At 38.9% G+C, this 20,320-nt stretch overlaps 2 protein-coding genes across 8 annotated transcripts in view; one reads left to right on the top strand and one right to left on the bottom strand.

Moving 5' to 3' along the window:
• abhd14b (abhydrolase domain containing 14B) overlaps positions 1-1,869 on the bottom strand; it is a 16,826-nt gene extending 14,957 nt beyond the window's left edge. For 5 of the 7 annotated variants that reach the window (XR_012407235.1, XR_012407236.1, XM_073952725.1 and 2 more), the window contains exon 1: positions 1,686-1,869. The gene's annotated coding sequence lies outside the window, so the exon portion shown is untranslated. Of the gene's footprint in view, positions 1-1,252; positions 1,482-1,685 lie in introns of all 7 variants that reach the window. The other 2 variants (XM_073952727.1, XM_073952728.1) reach the window with 1 other exon arrangement.
• The window catches only part of mst1 (macrophage stimulating 1), a 27,734-nt gene extending 7,414 nt beyond the window's left edge, over positions 1-20,320 (top strand). Inside the window, 13 exon segments of the mRNA NM_152980.1 lie at positions 177-297; positions 965-1,083; positions 6,359-6,530; positions 7,559-7,689; positions 10,419-10,521; positions 10,602-10,738; positions 13,659-13,691; positions 13,778-13,889; positions 14,901-14,978; positions 15,849-15,995; positions 16,086-16,192; positions 17,203-17,342; positions 19,908-20,320. Of these exon segments, the coding sequence (NP_694512.1) occupies positions 177-297; positions 965-1,083; positions 6,359-6,530; positions 7,559-7,689; positions 10,419-10,521; positions 10,602-10,738; positions 13,659-13,691; positions 13,778-13,889; positions 14,901-14,978; positions 15,849-15,995; positions 16,086-16,192; positions 17,203-17,342; positions 19,908-20,069 (1,562 nt within the window). The 3' untranslated portion in view covers positions 20,070-20,320.

Raw genomic sequence — 20,320 nt, 5'->3', positions numbered from 1 at the left:
TTTTAAAATCTCAGACACATTTTTCGAACAATTTATTGTCACAGTTGTATTTGAGATGCTACTTTTAAAGGCTCTTATTATTATGCTCTAAGAAATCATCACTTAGTCAAACTTTCCAGTGTTGTCATATTTACAGTCATTGTGAGCAGATGGGTTTTATATGTTTCTGCATTTAGAGGTGTGCATCACTTGTAATGGTGAAGACTACAGAGGGCAAGTGGATCACACTGTCAGCGGAAAAGAGTGTCAGAGATGGGACCAACAGTTTCCACATCAACACATCTACCAGCCGGAGAAGTGAATATGACATTACTATAAATCCAGAGGGGTACCTGGCAAACATGAAAGGAAAAGTGCAGATACTGTACTGCAAATTTGCTTTATTCATTCATTCATTCATTCATTCATTCATTTTCTTTTTGGCTTAGTCCCTTTATTAATCTGGGGTCACCACAGCGGAATCAACCGCCAACTTATCCAGCAAATGTCCATATGCTGGACACTCATACACTCTCATACACTACGGACAATTTAGCTTACCCAATTCACTTACTTTATAGTGCATGTCTTTGGACTTGTGTGGAAAACCGGAGCACCCGAAGGAAACCCACATCAACATGGAAAGAACATGCAAACTCCACAGAGAAATGCCAACTGACCCAGCCGAGGCTCAAACCAGTGACTTTCTTGCTGTGAGGCAGTCGTGCTCCCCACTGCGCCACCGTGATGTGCTTTATTACAAATCACAGATTTTTTTTTAAATCAGTCCTAACGTGAGACTTAGTAACGAAAAGAAAAATTCTCTCATTATTTCATCATCTTACACTTGTTTCAAACCTGTTTGAGTTTCTTTCTTCCGTTGAACACAATTACTCATCTTATACCAACTTGACCTGCAGTTTCTTCAGTAAATGCTGTTGTAATCGTGTAAAATGTCTTTGTCTTGGGTGTTTTTTGTAACCAGATATCCGGATAAAAGTTTGGATGATAATTATTGTCGCAACCCGGATGCGTCTCCGGTGCCCTGGTGTTACACCACTGACCCAACAATGGAGAGAGAGAGCTGTGATATAAGCAAGTGCCGTAAGTATTCCTGCTCCTTATGACAAGCATAAATATTGCTTAATGTTTACTGTACAGCATGGCTTATTTTTAAAAAATGCAGGATATCTTAACTGTTTGGACTGTATGAAGAAAATAGTCTGCATGCATAAATCATCATAAATTCACTCGTGTGAAAGTGAGAGTTTACCAGCAATCTCTGGATGTTAGATCGCTGGTGATCATGACACTGTAGTGTAGGGGATCGCCATTGGTATTTTTAATCAGAACACATTTCACAGGGCATGATTGTAAATTGCAGACTATAACAGCCTGGTTGGAGAAATAAAAGGATTAAACTCATGCACTGATGTTGCACTGTCCTCCTTTGTGCCTTTATTGCTGGATAGCCGTCCTTAAAGACTACAACACCGTAAGAGCTAAGAACAGATGAATAAACACAAATAGAAAAGATGTAATGAATAAAACTTTACATAATAAGACAAAACAATAAACTTATTAACAATATTATAAAGTATCTGCAAAAATATGACTAATTTTACGATAAAATAGCAATTTAAATTATTAGCAAGCCAACAGATGCATCAAATTTTAGCAATATGTATATAAATTTCCTTATCTACCTTGTTCTCCCTTCCAACCAGGTGTTCAAACAATGAAGATGAACAGAACAAAAAACAAACTCAAATATGCATTAAATCCCTCTTAAATCAGTCCTTAAATGTAACTTTAGCTCCGTGCATTTCTCTGTGCAAGCGATCGCTCTTTCCCTCGTGCTAGGCGCGCTTCTCCGATCTCCCTGCTTCCGTGATCTGCGCGCGCTCGCGCACCTGACCACTTCCGGCAAGCCGCGCGTCAAAATAAGGGCCTCTATAGGCGAAATAACTTAGTACAAAGCGGAGTTTAAATAAATAACAAAAACACAACAATCTTTAAAGAAATAGAGAAGTAATTAAAAGCAGGATAAATAATTAACACTGAAACCTAACTTAAATAACTTGGGGTTATTTACACAGACAGCTCCAGATATTTAGTGTGGCAAATATCTCACAGGCGTCAGCGACTCTTCTGCGATTCTCTCAGATCGCGTCTTTAATAGTTCACACTGTGTGATTGTCATTCTCAAGAACGAGCACCGTTTTGCCTGTGATTTCAGGCATTTGTCTGTGATTTTTTTTAAAAATCAGGGCTGAAATCATTCTTCAGTCTAAACTCGGCATTAGTCATTTAGCAGCCAAATCTCACCGCTTTGGTTTTATTACCCCAAGATAAATCATGCATAATCTAGTCTTACAAACCATACACTAGAACTAGCATGGGCTATCTGAAGAAATAAAACACATGAAGTCTACAATTCCTCAAAAACCCAGTTGCTTTTCTTTGAGGATTTCTGCAACAGGTTAAAGTTAACACTGACAAACAGCAGATGTTAAACCGAACAAACACTCAAAGTCGTTGGAATGAAGTCATTACATAAACAGCTGTAATGCAAAGTCAGCTTTAAATTGCTCGCACAACACTTATAACCTTTAGCAGTTGTTTGCATTCTGTTAGCGGTGCGTGGATTTCAATCTCCATGCAAATCGCTTGCATTATTCATTCACTCTGTTTAAATGACACAGATCTTCATCTTTCTGAGGACATGGCTGTCATTTCCAATTGCATCAGTGCTGCTCAAAGAGACAACTATATAGTGCAGAGTCACAAACTCACTTATGGTGTTCTGCTCCACATTTTTAATAACGTTTTATTGCATTGAGTTCACAAGACAAACTAGAGTAGCATCGTTATGAATATGCAAATATTCATAATAATATATTTTTATCGGTCAAGAGTCGCATTAAAGTATGAAACAGAAGTTTCACTATTATTTTCTGCTCTATTATGCAAGACAGACATGTGAGGCTTAATTTTGTCCATAAGGAATTGATTGGATGATTGTGGTTTACTGTTGGCGGATCTAAAGTGTATGACAGGTTGATCCCGCCCTCACACCAGTAAACACCAATCAGCAATAAGAGCAACAAATGTTGGGCGAGGCTTGATTTGTCTATTGGGTATTGATTGGATGATTGTGGTTTACTGTTTTTGGATTTCATTTGAGTGATAGGTTGGTCCCACCCTCACACCAGTAAACACCAATCAGAGAAAAGAGCAACAATTGTTGGGCAGGGCTTGATTATGTCCATCAGGAATTTTTTGAATGATTGTGGTTTATTGTTTATGGATTTAAATTGAGTGACAGGCTGGTCCCACCCTCAAATATGTAACCAAAAAAGAACCACAAATGTTGGTCGGGGCTTGCTTTTGTACATGGGGATTTGATTGGATGATTGGTTTTCTGTTGGTGGATTTAATTTGAGTGACAGGTTGATTCCGCCCTTACACCAGTAAACACCAATCAGAAAAAAAAAAAAAAAAAGTTGGGCGGGGCTTGATTATGTCCATCAGGAATTGATTGGATGATTGTGGTTTACTGTTGGCGGATCTTAACTGAATGACAGGTTGATCCCGCCTCCACATCTCTAATCACCTATCAGAGAAGAGCATGACAAATGTTGGGCAAGGCTTGATTCTTTACATGATGAATTGATTGGATGATTGTGGTTTACTTTTGGGGAAATTCATGAGAGTAATAAGTTGATCCCGCCCTTACATCTGTAAATACCTATCAGAGAATGATATGTTGGGCGGGGCTTGATTATGTCCATTAGGAATTGATTGGATAATTGTGGTTTGTTGTTTAAGGCTCTAATTTGAGTGACAGGCATGTCCTGCTCTCGCATCTGTAAACAGCAGTAAGAGGAAAGAACAACAAATGTTGGGCGGGGCTTAATTATGTCTGTCAGAAGTTGATTGGATGATTGTGGTTTACTGTTGGCGGATCTAAAGTGAATGACAGGTTGATCCCGCCCTCACACCAGTAAACACCAATCAGCGATAAGAGCAACAAATGTTTGGCGAGGCTTGATTTGTCTACCGGGTATTGATTGGATGATTGTGGTTTACTGTTTTTGAATTTCATTTGAGTGATAGGTTGGTCCCACCCTCACACCAGTAAACACCAATCAGAGAAAAGAGCAACAATTGTTGGGCGGGGCTTGATTATGTCCATCAGGAATTTATTGGATGATTGTGGTTTATTGTTTATGTATTTAAATTGAGTGACAGGCTGGTCCCACCCTCAAATATGTAACCAAAAAAGAACCGCAAATGTTGGGCGGGGCTTTCTTTTGTACATGAGGATTTGATTGGATGATTGGTTTTCTGTTGGTGGATTTAATTTGAGTGACAGGTTGATTCTGCCCTTACACCAGTAAACACCAATCAGAGAAAAAAACAAAAAAGTTTTGCGGGGCTTGATTATGTCCATCAGGAATTGATTGGATGATTGTGGTTTACTGTTGGCGGATCTTAACTGAATGACAGGTTGATCCTGCCTCCACATCTCTAAACACCTATCAGAGAAGAGCATAACAAATGTTGGGCAAGGCTTGATTCTTTACATGATGAATTGATTGGATGATTGTGGTTTACTTTTGGTGAAATTCATGAGAGTAATAAGTTGATCCCGCCCTTACATCTGTGAATACCTATCAGAGAATGATTTGTTGGGCGGGGCTTGGTTATGTCCAATAGAAATTGATTGGATAATTGTGGTTTGTTGTTTAAGGATCTAATTTGAGTGACAGGCATGTCCTGCTCTCGCATCTGTAAACAGCAGACAGAGGAAAGAACAACAAATGTTGGGCGGGGCTTAATTATGTCTGTCAGAAGTTGACTGGATGATTGTGGTTTACTGTTGGCGGATCTAAAGTGAATGACAGGTTGATCCTGCCCTCACACCAGTGAACACCAATCAGCGAAAAGAGCAACAAATGTTGGGCGAGGCTTGATTTTGTCTACCGGGTATTGATTGGATGATTGTGGTTTACTGTTTTTGGATTTCATTTGAGTAATAAGTTGGTCTCACCCTCACACCAGTAAACACCAATCAGAGAAAAGAGCAACAACTGTTGGGCGGGGCTTGATTATGTCCATCAGGAATTTTTTGAATGATTGTGGTTTATTGTTTATGGATTTAAATTGAATGACAGGCTGGTCCCACCCTTAAATCTGTAACCAGAAAATAACCACAAATGTTGGGCGGGGCTTGCTTTTGTACAATGAGGAGTTGATTGGATGATTGGTTTCTGTTGATGGATTTCATTTGAGTGACAGGTTGATTCGCCCTTACACCAGTAAACACCAATCAGAAAAAAAAAAACACAAATGTTGGGCGGGGCTTGATTATGTCCATCAGAAATTGATTGGATTATTGTGATTTACTGTTGGTGGATCATAAGTGAATGACAGGTTGATCCCGCCCTCACACCTGTAAACAACACCAATTAGAAAAGAGCACAAAAACTTGGGCGGGGCTTGATTATGTCCATCAGGAATTGATTATATGATTATGTTTTACTGTTGGTGGATCTTAAGTAAGTGACAGATTGATCCCACCCCCACATCTCTAAACACCTACCAGAGAAGAGCATAACAAATGTTGGGCGGGGCTTGATTTTGTGCATGGTGAATTGATTGGATGATTGTGGTTTACTTTTGGTGAATTTCATAAGAATGATAAGTTTATCCCGCCCACACATCTGTAAATACCAATCAGAGAAAAGGAAAACAAATGTTGGGCGGGGCTTGGTTATGTCCATCAGGAATTGATTGGATAATTGTGGTTTATTGTTAATCTATTTAATTTGAGTGATGGGCTGGTCCCACCTTCACACCAGTAAACACCAATCAGAGAAAATAACAACCAATGTTGAGCGGGGCTTGATGATGTCTATCAGAAATTGATTGGATAGTTGTGGTTTACTGTTTGATGGAAATATTAAGTGTGACCGTTTGATCCTGCCCTCACACCAGTAAACACCAATCAGAGAAAAGAACAACAAATGTTGGGCGGGGCTTAATGATGTCCTTTAGAAATTGAATTGGATGTTTGTGGCTTTCTAATGGTGTATTTTATTTGAGTGACAGGTTGGTCCCGCCCTCAAACCAGTAAACACCAAACAGAGAAAAGAACAACAAATTTTGGGTGGGGCTTGATTATGTCCATGAGAAATAGGTTGGATGATTGAGGTTTACTGTTAGTGATTTCATTTGAGTGACAGTTTGATCCAGCCCTCACACCAGTAAACACCAAAGTATTTATAATAAATACTGCATATAAAATTCCATGAAGAAATAGGGATTGTCAATTTGGCTTTTTTTATAAGAAAGTCTTATTTTTGTCCTGCAGCTGAATCTCCCAAGCGTCGTCTTCGCTCTAGCTACACCACTAACTGCTTTCGGGGGCGAGGCGAGGATTACAGGGGCAAAGTCAACGAAACAACCTCTGGAATCCCTTGTCAGCGTTGGGATGCCCAGAAACCTCACGAACACCCATTTTTCCCCAAAACCTACGAGTGCAAGTGAGTGCAAGTGAATGTGTCTCGAAAATTTGGTTTGAATGTGCAAGATTTACTTGCCATAGAAAGCTGCAACGTGATTTTCTAAGTAAAATCTCCAGTAATTTTCTTTTATAGGGACAGTGATTTTTAACAATTACCGATTGACCAATAAACAGACTTATTGTGTGTTTTGAGTATGTTAATCGATTGCATGTGATTTTGCTGAACCATCTGTTAACGTTAAATCAGCCTATTTTAAAAACCATTCCTGCAGGGGGAAAACTACATTTCCCATGAGGCTCTGCTGAAAACTCTACCTATCGAAGAGTCACAGTGTGTTAACCAAAAACTCTTAAGCTTTCCAAATATTTTAATATTTATATAAAGCTAAAATATAGTATGTCTGATACAATTAAAAACGTATATTTTTATAGCTATTTCTCCAGCGTTTTGTTTATTTGTTTGTGTTATTCAGAACGCTTGTTAATTTATCCGTTTTGTATCTTTTTGTCTGATCTTCATATTTTCTGGCATCAAATCAAAGTGATTTGTGATGTGTGATACACCTTATAGCTGATTGGTCCAATAGTATCTGGATGCTGCCTTTATGATGCAAGCTGAGATTGCATCACTCAGCGATGCAATGTCAGACACAATGCACTCAATAGAGTGAGTGACGTCAGTGTGACGGGTAAGGTTAGGGGTAAGTGAGCGCATTAAAAAGCATTGGATGCAGCTCAGATTGCACTGCAATCTGCATCCAGACCCATTTCGATTGGTTTGGTTTATGGCTTATAAAATTTAAACAACGACTTCACCAAACATCCCTATCTGAAAATTACTTAGCGAATGGTCCCTATATATGCACTCCATAAGCAAATAACTAGAATAACAAAAACATGCGGTAAATGGTAATGCTATTAGTCACATGATTATGACAATACAAAAGAATATGAAAGCAACTTTTAATTTGCACTATAATGCAGAATATAATGTACATAAAGGTCATATAAATGAGTTAACAGTGACCTTGTGTCTTTATTTATTAGGGGTTTAGAGGAGAACTACTGTCGTAACCCGGACGGCTCTGAAGCACCGTGGTGTTTTACGTCTCTGCCGGAGATGCGGACGGCGCTCTGCCTGCAGATCAAACGCTGCGCTGATGACATCGAGGCTGAAGGTAAAACTGCACCCGCTAGTGGAGAACAGCAGCAACTACACCTTCAGTTTTACACACGTATGAATACTGACACTGGGCTTTTACTTTGTAGAGAGAGAAATCACTTCATATATTTTTGTTCAATTCACCTTTATTTCTATAGCACTTTTACAATGTAGATTGTGTCAAAGCAGCTTCACATAAAAGATTATAGTGAATTGAAACAGTGTCGGTTCAGTTTTCAGAGTTTAAGTTCAGTTCAGATCAGTGTGGTTTAATATTCACTAAGAGTCCAAACACTGACGATTAATCCATCGATGCGTAGCTCCACAAGTCCTGAACCATGCAAGCCAGTGGCGACAGCGGCAAGGAAAAAACTTCACCAATTGGTGAAAGTGATGGGAAAAACCTTGAGAGAAACCAGGCTCAATTGGGCACAATCATTTCTCCTATGGCCAAACGTCCTGTGCAGAGCTGCAGTCTAGGCGGCAGAGGCTGGAGAACGCTGGATGTCAGCGAAGACTTGTCTGTCTCTGGGGTCTCACTGGAATCAGATGCATACTCTCCATTCCTAAATGACCACCACAGCAGCTGCTCAGGATACGGCCTGGTCCAGGATTATGGAAACCTGGGGATCATCACTTCACAGGTCTTGGATCGCATCAGTGGCGCTGCATAGTCTCTGGGGGCCTCGGGATGAGTATTCCCAGGTAGAAATAGAGAATAAAGAGAATAATTAGCGTAGCTGCGGTTCATAGTGTATATAAATGAGATGCGTGGAGCACATTCATGCATCATACCGCTATGTGATGCATTGAGTGAATGCTTTAATAGTATCTGGATGCAGCCTTTATGATGCAAGCTGAGATTGCATCACTCCGCAATGCAATGTCAGGCACAATGCACTCAATGGAGTGAGCGACGTCACTGTGACGGGTAGGGTTAGGGGTGGGGTTAGGTGAGCGCATTAAAAAGCAAGGGATGCAGCTCAGATTGCACTGCACCAGGTCTGCATCCAGACCCCTCTCGAATGCTTTACTAAAAAGATTTAATATAGTTTTGAACTGAGAGGGTGTGTCTGAGCCGCAGACATTATCAGGCAGGCTATATACTGGTTTGCAAACTATAAGGTTTGGTCAGTCCACCAAGATTTAGCTAATTAAATAAAAAATGCTTTTAAAATTTAATTTCATCAAATAATATGGTTTCTATAATATATGAAACAGAAATTCTCATTGTTTTGAGTTTTAGTTGTAATTTTGTGTTATATATATTAATGCAAATATTTATTTAGTATTGTTATATTATACATCTATAAATAATAATCAAATATTCACATATCTTATATGTTCATGTTCAGCATTAAGTATACAGTTGAAGTCAGAATTATTAACCCCCCTCTGATTTTTTTTTTTATTTTTTAAATATTTCCCAAATGATGTTTAACAGAGCAAGGAAATTTTCACAGTATATCTGATAATATTTTTTCTTCTGGAGAAAGGCTTATTTGTTTTATTTCGGCTAAAATAAAAGCAGTTTTTAATTTTTTTAAAACCTTTTTAGGGGCAAAATTATTAGCCCCTATAAGCTTAATTTTTTCTGTGATAGTCTACAGAACATACAATCGTTATACAATAACTTAACGACAGTTTTATATAGCTTAATTAACATAGTTAAGCCTTTACATGTCACGTTAAGCTTTAAGAAGTGTTTTGAAAAAATCTCGTCAAATATTATTAACTGTCAAAGATAAAATAAATCAGTTATTAGAAATGAGTCATTAAAACTATTATGATTAGAAATGTGTTGAAAAAACTTGAAATTGGGAAATTGGGGGAAAAAATAAATAAACGGGGGTATATAATTCAGGGGGGCTAATAATTCTGGCTTCAAACTATATATATATATATATATATATATAAGTCAGAATTATTAGCTCCCCTTTAAATATTTATTTTATTTTTAAATAATTCTGAAAAGATGTTTAACAGAGCAAGGAAATTTTCACAGTATGTCTGATAATGTTTTATCTTCTGGAGAAAGTCTTATTTGTTTTATTTTGCCTAGAATAAAAGCAGTTTTAATTTTTTTAAAAACCATTTTAAAGTCAAAATTATTAGCCCTTTGAGCTCTATTTTTTTAATAGTCTACAGAACAAACCATTGTTATACAATAACTTGTCTAATTACCCTAACCTGCCTAGTTAACCTAATTAACCTAGTTAATGTCACTTTAAGCTGTATAGAAGTGTCTTGAAAACATCTAGTCAAATATTATTTACTGTCATCATGACAAAGATAAAATAAATCAGTTATTAGAAATGAGTTATTAAAACTATGATGTTTAGAAATGTGTTAAAAAAATCTTCTCTCCGTCAAACAAAAATTAGGGGAAAAAATAAACAGGGTGGCTAATAGTTCAGGGGGGCGAACAATTCTGAGTTCAACTGTATATATACTATTGTGAAAACATGTTTTTAGGATTTTATGCAAAAACTAAAATCTTGTATATAACAACATTTACATTTTTCATTTGTAAGGAATTGCAGGTCAGATGTCAATGCCAAAACAAATAATGCATTTTACTGAAACACATAATAAAATCAGTAAATGCAGAATTTACAATTGGTCTCTTAACTTCTTTGCTGACCTTTGATCAAATAAATGCATGGAATTTTTCATGAACATAACAAATCTCCAAACATCTTTATAATTTTATATATAACCAGGTTTGTGTCCTCCTTATTCTAGATTGCTATAATGAAATCGGCAAAAACTATCGAGGTGTGGTCCGCAAGACCCGGAAAGGAATCCTCTGCCAGAAATGGAGCATCAACACACCTCACAAAACCAAGTAAGACTGACGGATGGAAAATAGTTATAGGTACTCTAAAATCAACTGAACTGACACATTTAGCCTATTCATATTTGAAGGATAAACCCCAAAACACACCCAGAAGCAAACCTTACGGACAACTACTGCAGGAATCCAGACGGAGATCATCACGGCCCCTGGTGCTACACCTCTGACCCCAAGACTGAGTTTGACTACTGCGCCATCAAGCAGTGCGGTGAGGAGCAAATGTTCATACATGATCTCAATCACTCCATTATTAACTATATATTAATAGTAATTGTAATAACACATTGATTGTAATTTACTGTCACCCACTTGCTTTTCTTTGGCTTAGTCCCTGCTTTATTAGGGGTCACCACAGCAGAATTACCTGTCATTATAGTTTATTAGTATTAAATGAATGTATTATAACTATTATTAAATTTATTATATTGAATAATAATACTACAGTGTAAAAAGCGATACATTGACTTTACTTTTAAAGAAGACTTTTAATTAATTCCTTTGCCTTTTTATAATTAAGTAATTATAATGTACATAAAGTAATGTGCAAAATTATAAAAATTAAGTTAAGTCAACTAAGATGTTACAAAGGGTTTGCTCACTTATTTAAAGTAAACCAACTAAACACTTTTACAGTGTATGTTAAAAATAAATGATTCTATATTTACATTTAATTTGTAAATATTAATTTTTTGAGTATTTATATTATATACACATTTAAATGTGCTATTTGTTCATTAATGATCAATTAATTACTATTATATTCATCAATGTATGCAAATGTTATTATTCTTAATGAAACAATGTTTGTATGTATATATACACACAGATATATATATATATATATATATATATATATATATATATATATATATATATATATATATATATATATATAAATAACAGCTGTCACTATCAGTCCATCAAGCCATAATTAGGCTAAAAAAAAAAAAAAAAACATCAGAGAGATAGCAAAGACATCAGGCATGGCCAAAACAACTGTTTGGAACTTTCTTAAAAAGAAAGAACGCACCAGTGAGCTCAGCAACACCAAAAGACCCAGAAGACCACAGAAAACAACCGTGGTGGACTAACAAAATTATTTCCCTGGGACAATCAAGAGAAGACTACACCAGAGTGAATACATGAAGCGCCATCTAATGAGTTCCGAAGCATTAGGCGAAATATGAGAAGAAAATTTTGCCTGAAACGCTTCAGAATTCATCCTGCTGCTTTTGTCAGCAGTCACATTATCAATAAATACCAATAAGTTGCATTGACAGCCATAATGTACAAGCCAACGTCATGTCAATACTATGACCATGCTTTACTGCTTAGGATCATGAAGAGTTCCTTTCCTTCTCCATACTCTTTTCTTCCCATTACTCTGGTACACGTTGATCAAGATCTCATCTGTCTGTTGTTCCTGCACTGTGAGGGCTTTTTTAGAACTCTAATCTGAAAACAACTGTGGTGGACTAAGAATTATTTCCCTGGTGAAGATAACACCCTTCACAACAGTTGGCCAGATCAAGAACACTGTATGTGTCAAAGTCAACAATCAAGAGAAGACTACACCAGAGTGAATACAGAGGGTTCATCACAAGATGTAAACCATTGGTGAGCCTCAAAAACAAGAAGACCAGATTAGAGTTCTAAGAAAGCCCTCACAGTGCTGGAACAACATCCTAAGGACAGATGAGATCTTGATCAACTTGTACCAGAGTGATGGGAAGAGAAGACTATGGAGAAGGAAAGAAACTGCTCATGATCCAAAGCAATAAAGCATGGTGAAAGTAGTGACATGACAGGGGCTGTCAATGGAACTTATTGGTATTTATTGATGATATGACTGCTAACAAAAGCAGCAGGATGAATTCTGAAGTGTTTCAGGTAATATTTTCTTCTCAAATTCAGCCAAATGCTTCAGAACTCTTTGGACGGCGCTTCATAGTGCAGATGGAGAATGACCCAAAGCATACTGCAATTGCAACCAAAGAGTTTTTGAAGAGAAAGAAGTGGAATGTTATGCAATGGCCAAGTCAATCACCGGATCTGAATCCGATTGAGCATGCATTTCACTTGCTAAAGACAAAACCGAAGGGAAAATGCCCCAAGAGCAAGCAGGAACTGAAGACAGTAGAGGCCTGGCAGAACACCACCAGGAATGACATCCAGCTTCTGGTGATGTCTATGCGTTTCAGACTTCAGGCTGTAATTGACTGCAAAGGATTTGCAACTGAGTATTAAAAAGTGAAAGTTGGATTTATGATTATTATTCTGTCCAATTACTTTTTAAGTGGAAGGCACATATGCAAACGGTTGTAGTTCCTACAGTGTTCACCTGATTTGGATGTAAATACCCTCAAATTAAACCACATCTTGTTCGTTTCATTTCAAATCCATTGTGATGGTGTATTGAGCCAAAAATGTTAGAACTGTGTCGATGTCCAAATATTTATGGACCTAGCTGTGTGTGTATATAAATATATACACGTAGACATATATGCGTGTTTAAATTAATTATAATAGTTAATAGTGTTATTTTAAATTTAAATTCAGCTAATTATAATAGCAGATTACTATTAGTAAGTTATCCAATTTAACTTATTAGGTTATACTCTCTCTATACATAGTTAATATTAATTAATAATAAATATTGCAATTTATAGTTTATTATAATTTCTATTATTAATGAGACTGTGACGAGGCAGTGGCCCGGTAGGTAGTGCTGTCGCCTCACAGCAAGAAGGTCGCTGGGTCGAGCCTCGGCTCAGTTGGCGTTTCTGTGAGGAGTTTGCATGTTCTCCCTGCCTTCGCGTGGGTTTCCTCTGGGTGCTCCGGTTTCCCCCACAGTCCAAAGACATGCGGTACAGGTGAATTGGGTAGGCTAAATTGTCCGTAGTAAATGAGTGTGTGTGTGAATGTGTGTGTGGATGTTTCCCAGAGATGGGTTGCGGCTGGAAGGGCATCCGCTACGTAAAAACTTGCTGGATAAGTTGGCGGTTCATTCCACTGTGGTGACCCCGGATTAATAAAGGGACTAAACCGACAAGAAAATGAATGAATAATGAGACCGTTTTTATTAACTATAGTATTAATTCTATTTTCTGTTTGTTATGTTGTAACAGCTGGAGAGAAAGTGCCAATCATCGGTCCAACAAGTAAGTCAAACACACGACACACAGCGAGAAGTGCAGACTCTGATGTGTGTGAATCTAATGTAAACCCTGTCCACTGTGTGTAAAAGCCGAGGTTGAGTTTAATGAGTGCGGAAAGCGTGAAGACCGGCTGAGGTCCAGGTTAAGAATCGTGGGCGGCACACCTGGAAACTCCCCCTGGACCGTCAGCCTCAGAGATCGGTCAGTACTGCTGCTTTTATGTCCATCACAATATAAATAGTTAGGATTAGGGTTAGTTCACACGAAAATGTAAACTCTGTTATTTATTATTCACCCTCATGTCATCATAAGGAAAGACTTTAGAATACACAAGACATGTCTTTGATAGTACATATTCTCAATACATGAAGTTGTCTGGGGTTTGTAATGACATGAGGGTAATGAGTAATTAATACAACACAGGCTCATTCTGAAAACATAGTCCTGTGGAAGTTTCTGGAGACTGTGAAATATGTAGCCGGAGGTACGTATGGCTGTATTTAATTTTTTAAGCGAACACTACGGGGCAGTATGACGCCGTTCCTTTTCGCGCTTACCGGCTGACCACTTACCTCCGTGTGGAGGGCTTTCCCGCCGCAACCAGTTTGTCCAGTTAGCTAGAACTTGAGACGCAGAGAGGAGCTGACCACAACGACAGGGAAGATCGGTTCCAGAAATCAGGTAAGAAAAAAACAGAATCCAAAAAACAAAAATGAACAAGTTCATAACTGGGTGAGAATGTGGTAAAATCCGAAAATGTGGTAAAAATCAGACGAGGGCTTTTCTTTTTCTGGATGGTTTTTGTAAATTGTTTGTTGGGTTTAGGGAAGTAAGCTGATGGGTGGGTCAATCGGTAAAATTGGTTGGGTTTAGGGAAGTAGGAGGGTGGGTCAGTCGATTGGCCGGTCGCCCAGTCAATCATTCAGCCAGTCAGACAGACAGTCATTCAACAGCGGCCTCTGGTGAGTTAACGTGAGAACAGCGCCGGCGCAAACAACACTCGCGAGAGACGTTTGAGATACAAAAAAGCGCACATAGCGGCCTCTCGTGGATTTGCGAAAACAAAGACTTCAAAAATACGTACCTCCCTGGACGTATTTCGCGGTCTCCAGAAACGTCCAGGGGACCACGTTTTCAGAATGAGCCTGGGTTCAACTAATCCGTAAACATTCTGGAGGAAAAGCTGAACTGCAGAATGTTTGTGTTTTTCAGGAAAGGGAATCACTTCTGTGGAGGCTCTCTGGTCAGTTCTGAATGGGTCATCAGCACTAAACAGTGCTTCTCATCCTGGTAACTCAAACTTCTGCTGTTATTAATTCTCAGACTCGGACTGGATGTTGTATTATGTGTTTTATTTAAGGATTCATGACAGGGATTTTTAAAATTATTTTAATATGTTCCTTGTACTTATACTGGTATAAACATTTGAAGATATTTCAATTATTAGTCATATCACCATCATATCACCCTGTAGCCCAAGACCGGTTAAGGCTGATTTGTACTTTTGTGTCGAGTGATTGGCACTCGACCTACGGCGCCTGCATGCTGTTTGTGTTGCTCTGCACTTTGTGCCACTCTGCGTCGAGTTTCTTTGTGGGTTTTTGTTTTTTCCTGAACGCTACCTTAATGTACAAGTAGCTAAAACTCTCTCATTCCCAGGCGGGAACGGGCGGACAAGCAACAACTTTAATCATAAGGTAAACACAAAACAAAAGTTTCAATCTTGAGCTCCATTAGGGGACTCAACATTTTGTAAGCACTCGCTCCATCAGGCTCTCAGCACCGCCCACACTCGTCACAGCTACCCAAGCCGACCATAGGTGTTAGCCATGGCAAGCGCTATGCAACTGCGCACAGGCTGTGCCACAGCATACTAGTGCATTTGACGCAAAAGTATAAATCAGCATTAATTCACTAATTTTTAAGAGGGCAAATAATATTGACCTCAGCAGTTTTTAATTTTATTTATTCCAGCCAAACTAAAAGAAGTGAGGCTTTCTCAAGAAGAACATTATAATAGGAAATACTGAGAAAAATGTCCTTGCTCTCTTAAACAACATTTAAAAAAGGATTCAAATGTCACATGATACATACAGCCTTCAACTGTTTATCAAATGATCAAGCCCACTTTAAAAGTGTGTGTGTGTCTTTGTTATGCAGTTATGTGGACCTGACGGGATACACCGCTATGATGGGCACCTTGTTTCGTGACCCAAAAGAGGGAGAACCAGACCTACAGAGGATTTCTCTCACCAAAATCGTCTGCGGCCCTTCTGAATCCCACCTGGTCATGCTGCAGCTGGAGACGTACCTCAGTTTACTTCATTTACGCATGGCAGGTTTTCTGGAAAGTTTCTTTGTGCCCTGATGGACCTGTGTGTTGCTCTCGTCCTGCAGTCCTGCTCAGTTTAATGAGCGCGTGTCCCAGATCTGCCTTCCTCCCGAGCGCTACATCGTTCCTGATGGGACCATCTGTGAAATTGCTGGATGGGGAGAAACTAAAGGTGAAACTTCTCACAACACCATTCACTTGAGGACAGTAGGATTTTGAGAAATGTATCATTATTTATTTATATCATGACAAACAAGACTATTTTGCTTGCCCCATTGGCAGATTATTTTGCTTGTCTCAAGGAAAAACTAACTTCATTTTGACACATTATTTCTGAAAACAAAACAATATTTCTTGCTTGTCTAGATAATGCTTCTTGATTTAGGCCATGTCTACACTAATCCGGATAAATATGAGAACGAAGTTTTCCTCTAAAAACGCTTCACGTCCACACTGTCGTTTCTATTCGTTTTCCAAAACTCTGTCATCCACACTGAAACGACTACCAATGCTTTCAACCTGTACTGCGCATGCGTGAAACGTAAGACGCTTCGTCACGCGTCATTTCCGGCTGACGTTTATTTTCTTTCCGGCTCTTTGAAACGTTGCGGCAAAATGTCAAGGAAAAGCACAGAGTTTTTTAAATGGACTGACAATGAAGTAGAGTTGCTGCTTCGAGTAACACATGAATACAAAGTTGCAAAAGAGAGTGGAAATGTAGACTGGGAGACGTGCCAAAACAAATACGCCGATATACTGGACCGCTTTAAAGAACAGTATCCTGCTGATGACGTTGCTTACCCTCACAGTGAGGACGACATCACTAAAATCATAATCACAACAAAAATAAAGTAAACAAATTAGTAACATGACTGAGTGTCACATGACAAAAAACGCGTCATCGTTTTCGAAAGACTCCGTTTTCACAGTCTACACTACGACACGAAAAAGTCGTTTTCAAATTTATCCACTTTGGAGAGCGTTTTCACAAAGATACATTTTTGTTTCCTAAAAACGCGTCTTAGTGTGGATGGAAGGGCAAAACGGAGACAAAAATATGCGTTTTCAAATGAAACGCATTAGTGTCGACATGGCCTTAGATATCTGGACTAGACACGTAAGAAAAGCATTTTTTTGCAGTGCTGCATGTTTCTGTCCTGTTGATCCTCTTCTCTGTCTCAGGAAAGGGAGATGAAACGGTGCTGAATGTGGCTCAGATGCCGGTGCTCAGCAATAAGGACTGTAACCAGTACTTCAAGGGCCGCGTGCGTGAGAATGAGATGTGCACCATGGCATTCCAGGCTGGAGTGGGAGCCTGTGAGGTATATAATGAGGAAGATGCTTTTGTGCTGCATTTTAACAGCAATTAAAGAGATAGTGCGCCCCAAAATTAACATTTACTCACCATTTACTCACAGTAGGTGATCTGCCAGAATGCTAGCATTAGCTTAATTGCTTAGAAATTTTACGACCCTCCCCTGCCGTCCAAAGCCACGCCTCCTTAGGTCACGCACACTGTTTAGATATAACACTAGATCAAAACTCTATGGACACACGCTCTTTATCAAGCGTAGTTGTTGATTTTCTTTTGATCTTTTCCTTAGTGCTGACCACTGAGCCACCGTGCTGCCCGTTTTAAACTCATTTAGTTGAAAATTTGATCAAAAATTGTAATATTAAGAATTTTTGAATGAAAAACTTTAGATTGGAAATTAGATTTATTTATTTTTTATTAAAGTTCACCCAGGGGCGAAGCAGTGGCGCAGTAGCTCAGATATATTCGCGCATAGGCAACAGAATAGAGAGGGCGGCGTCAGCGACACCTCCATCAGCACCCGCGTGTCCTCAGTTATATCCGCGCAAAGGGCGGCAGAATAGAGAGGGTGGCGTCCACGACACCTCCCTCCCTCAGCACCAGCACGTCCTCAGTTATATCCACGCATAGGGCGGCAGAATAAAGGTCCGCAACACCTCACTTTATTTTCATAACCGTTCACTTTCGTTTTCACATTAGGGTTGAGGGCGGCGTGATTGTCCTCTGCCTAGAGCGGCAGTTCAGCTTGCTCCAGCCCTGTCTCACACCTTTAAAGGGCCATGAAACCCCCTCGTTTCAGCAGGGTGTTTTCACACTTCTACTTTGGAAAAAGTCAGAAAAGTGGGCGTGTCCACCTCTGTTTAGGGGGGAGTGTCGGAGGAAGAAAAGTGGGATGGTGTGGGAGTGTCTATTTGGGCACGCGCGAGTTTCAGAGTCAAAATTCACACACACAGTAGAAAGTGATGGTGTTTAACCTACATGGACATCTGTAGACGAATCATTTGCCAGGGAATTCATTCATGCCCCTCGCGACAAACGCGATATTTGATTGGAGGAACTGCTCTAAGCGTGTATTTTTCATGCAATGTTTGATACCGCACGGAGAATGAGAGAGAAAAAAAAACCTCAGCATTTCCCGGAAACTTAGATGCACACGGCAGGTAGTGTCAGAAAGCCGCGTGTGTTATTCCGGTCACTAAATGCGGTAAAAACCCTACACGAGGTTAAAGTTTGGTTGTGGTGCTAACATGTTTACACTCGGTGCAATAGTTTGTTAGATACGAACAAACTAAATAAACAAAGAGCACTGGTCGCTCACTTACCAAATCTGTAGAGACAGGACAATCACCAGCAACTAGAGCCGCATCTTTATTAAAAGGAGACTACAAGCGAATCCGGATCTCAGCGTTTGCAGATGAGAACAGCTCTCAGGTAAACAATAATCCTCCTTAGACATGTAAGTTATTGTTGTCGAGCGTCGTGGGCACTGTTAATCCACACGTGACACTGAGCTCTCACAGAGAGGAAATGAAAACGAAACCTAACTGCAGCAAACTATAAAAGCAACACTTCACGCTTGTTTTGCCAACATGATGTGGCGTCTCTGCCGTCTAAACACTGTGACAGTAATGAATATTAATGAGGTTGCACAATAGTGCGCGCTGATTGGTTTGAACCAAGCCTTACTCATGCATTAATGCAACACACTGTAAGACGTAATAAGACACACTCTGGCACAGACGTCCAGTCTGCACGCTGGAATTTTTTGACGCAGCTTCAAAAATTAGTTTCAAACCGGAAGTACGAATTTGCTTGAAATAACGCAAAAACAACCAATTTACACTTTTTAGTGAAATATAGGTGTCCTAATAGTGTTTTTAGCAGTGTGGGACGCATATACGACTGTCAACAGCTCAAAAAATGTGTTTTGGTGTTTCATGACCCTTTAAACACCACCATGTGTTCAGTGCATGTCGGCATTGACTCCTGAGGTGCAAGTCATTTATTAAATAAAGAAAAGATTCAGGAAGCTTCATCTACCGCAGTAAATTACGCTTTTACTTTTGATATTTGATGCCAGTTAATCAGGAAATGATGATTTTGTTCTTATTGACTCGTTGGATGGAAACGCTGCTTTATTCGCACCTCTTTTATGCGATTATTCTCGTTTTGTGCATCAATTTAAGTCACATTTTTAATTAAAACATTGCTAATAATTATTGGTTTGCATCTTTCTTCGAAATATCTTCTTTTGTGTTCAGCAAAAAAAAAAAAAAATTACTTTTTTTTTTGACAAATGAAGACAGAATGAGTAAATGATGACCGAAATTTCAGATTTGGGTGAACTATAAGGATTTTTGCAGAACAATTAATTTTAGTAAAACTGAGAATCACAGGTCTAGACATTGCTTAGCTTGCAACAAATGAAGCATTTCAGCTTTAAACGTTTCCTTTGTATGCGTTTGTGCAGCTGCACGTGTTTGAAGTTGTGCTTGTGCAGTAAATGTGAATGTGGATTGTGAAATGAGTAAGTGCAGGTGTGCAGAATAACGTTCTTCTCTTCGGCTCTCAGAGGGATTACGGAGGCCCGCTGGCCTGTCAGAACAGTGACTGCTGGGTCCTAGAGGGAGTCATTATTCCCATGCGCCGCTGTGGACACGCAGGACAACCCAACATCTTTATCCGCGTCTCGGTTTATGTGGACTGGATAAAGAAAGTCATGGAGATGACCTAACTAACAGAGAAATTCATCTGCTCATATATAAAGTAGACAGAATGTAATATACTTAAAACTTAATATACCTTTTTTATGAATATGCAAGCATTTTGTATCATTTAGGAGATTAATTGACTTAATATTCAAGTTTGCAGTTGTGAAACATATAAATATACATGTGCACATATATGTACACTTAAACTAACACCACAGGTCTGAGTTTTCTTGAATTTTGTAATATTTCTAATGTTAATAAAGTGTTAAAATGG

The sequence above is a fragment of the Danio rerio genome, chromosome 6 (genome assembly GCF_049306965.1).
Source record: "Danio rerio strain Tuebingen ecotype United States chromosome 6, GRCz12tu, whole genome shotgun sequence".
Classification (NCBI taxonomy): Eukaryota; Metazoa; Chordata; class Actinopteri; order Cypriniformes; family Danionidae; genus Danio; species Danio rerio.
This window is presented reverse-complemented; position numbering and strand designations above follow the sequence as displayed.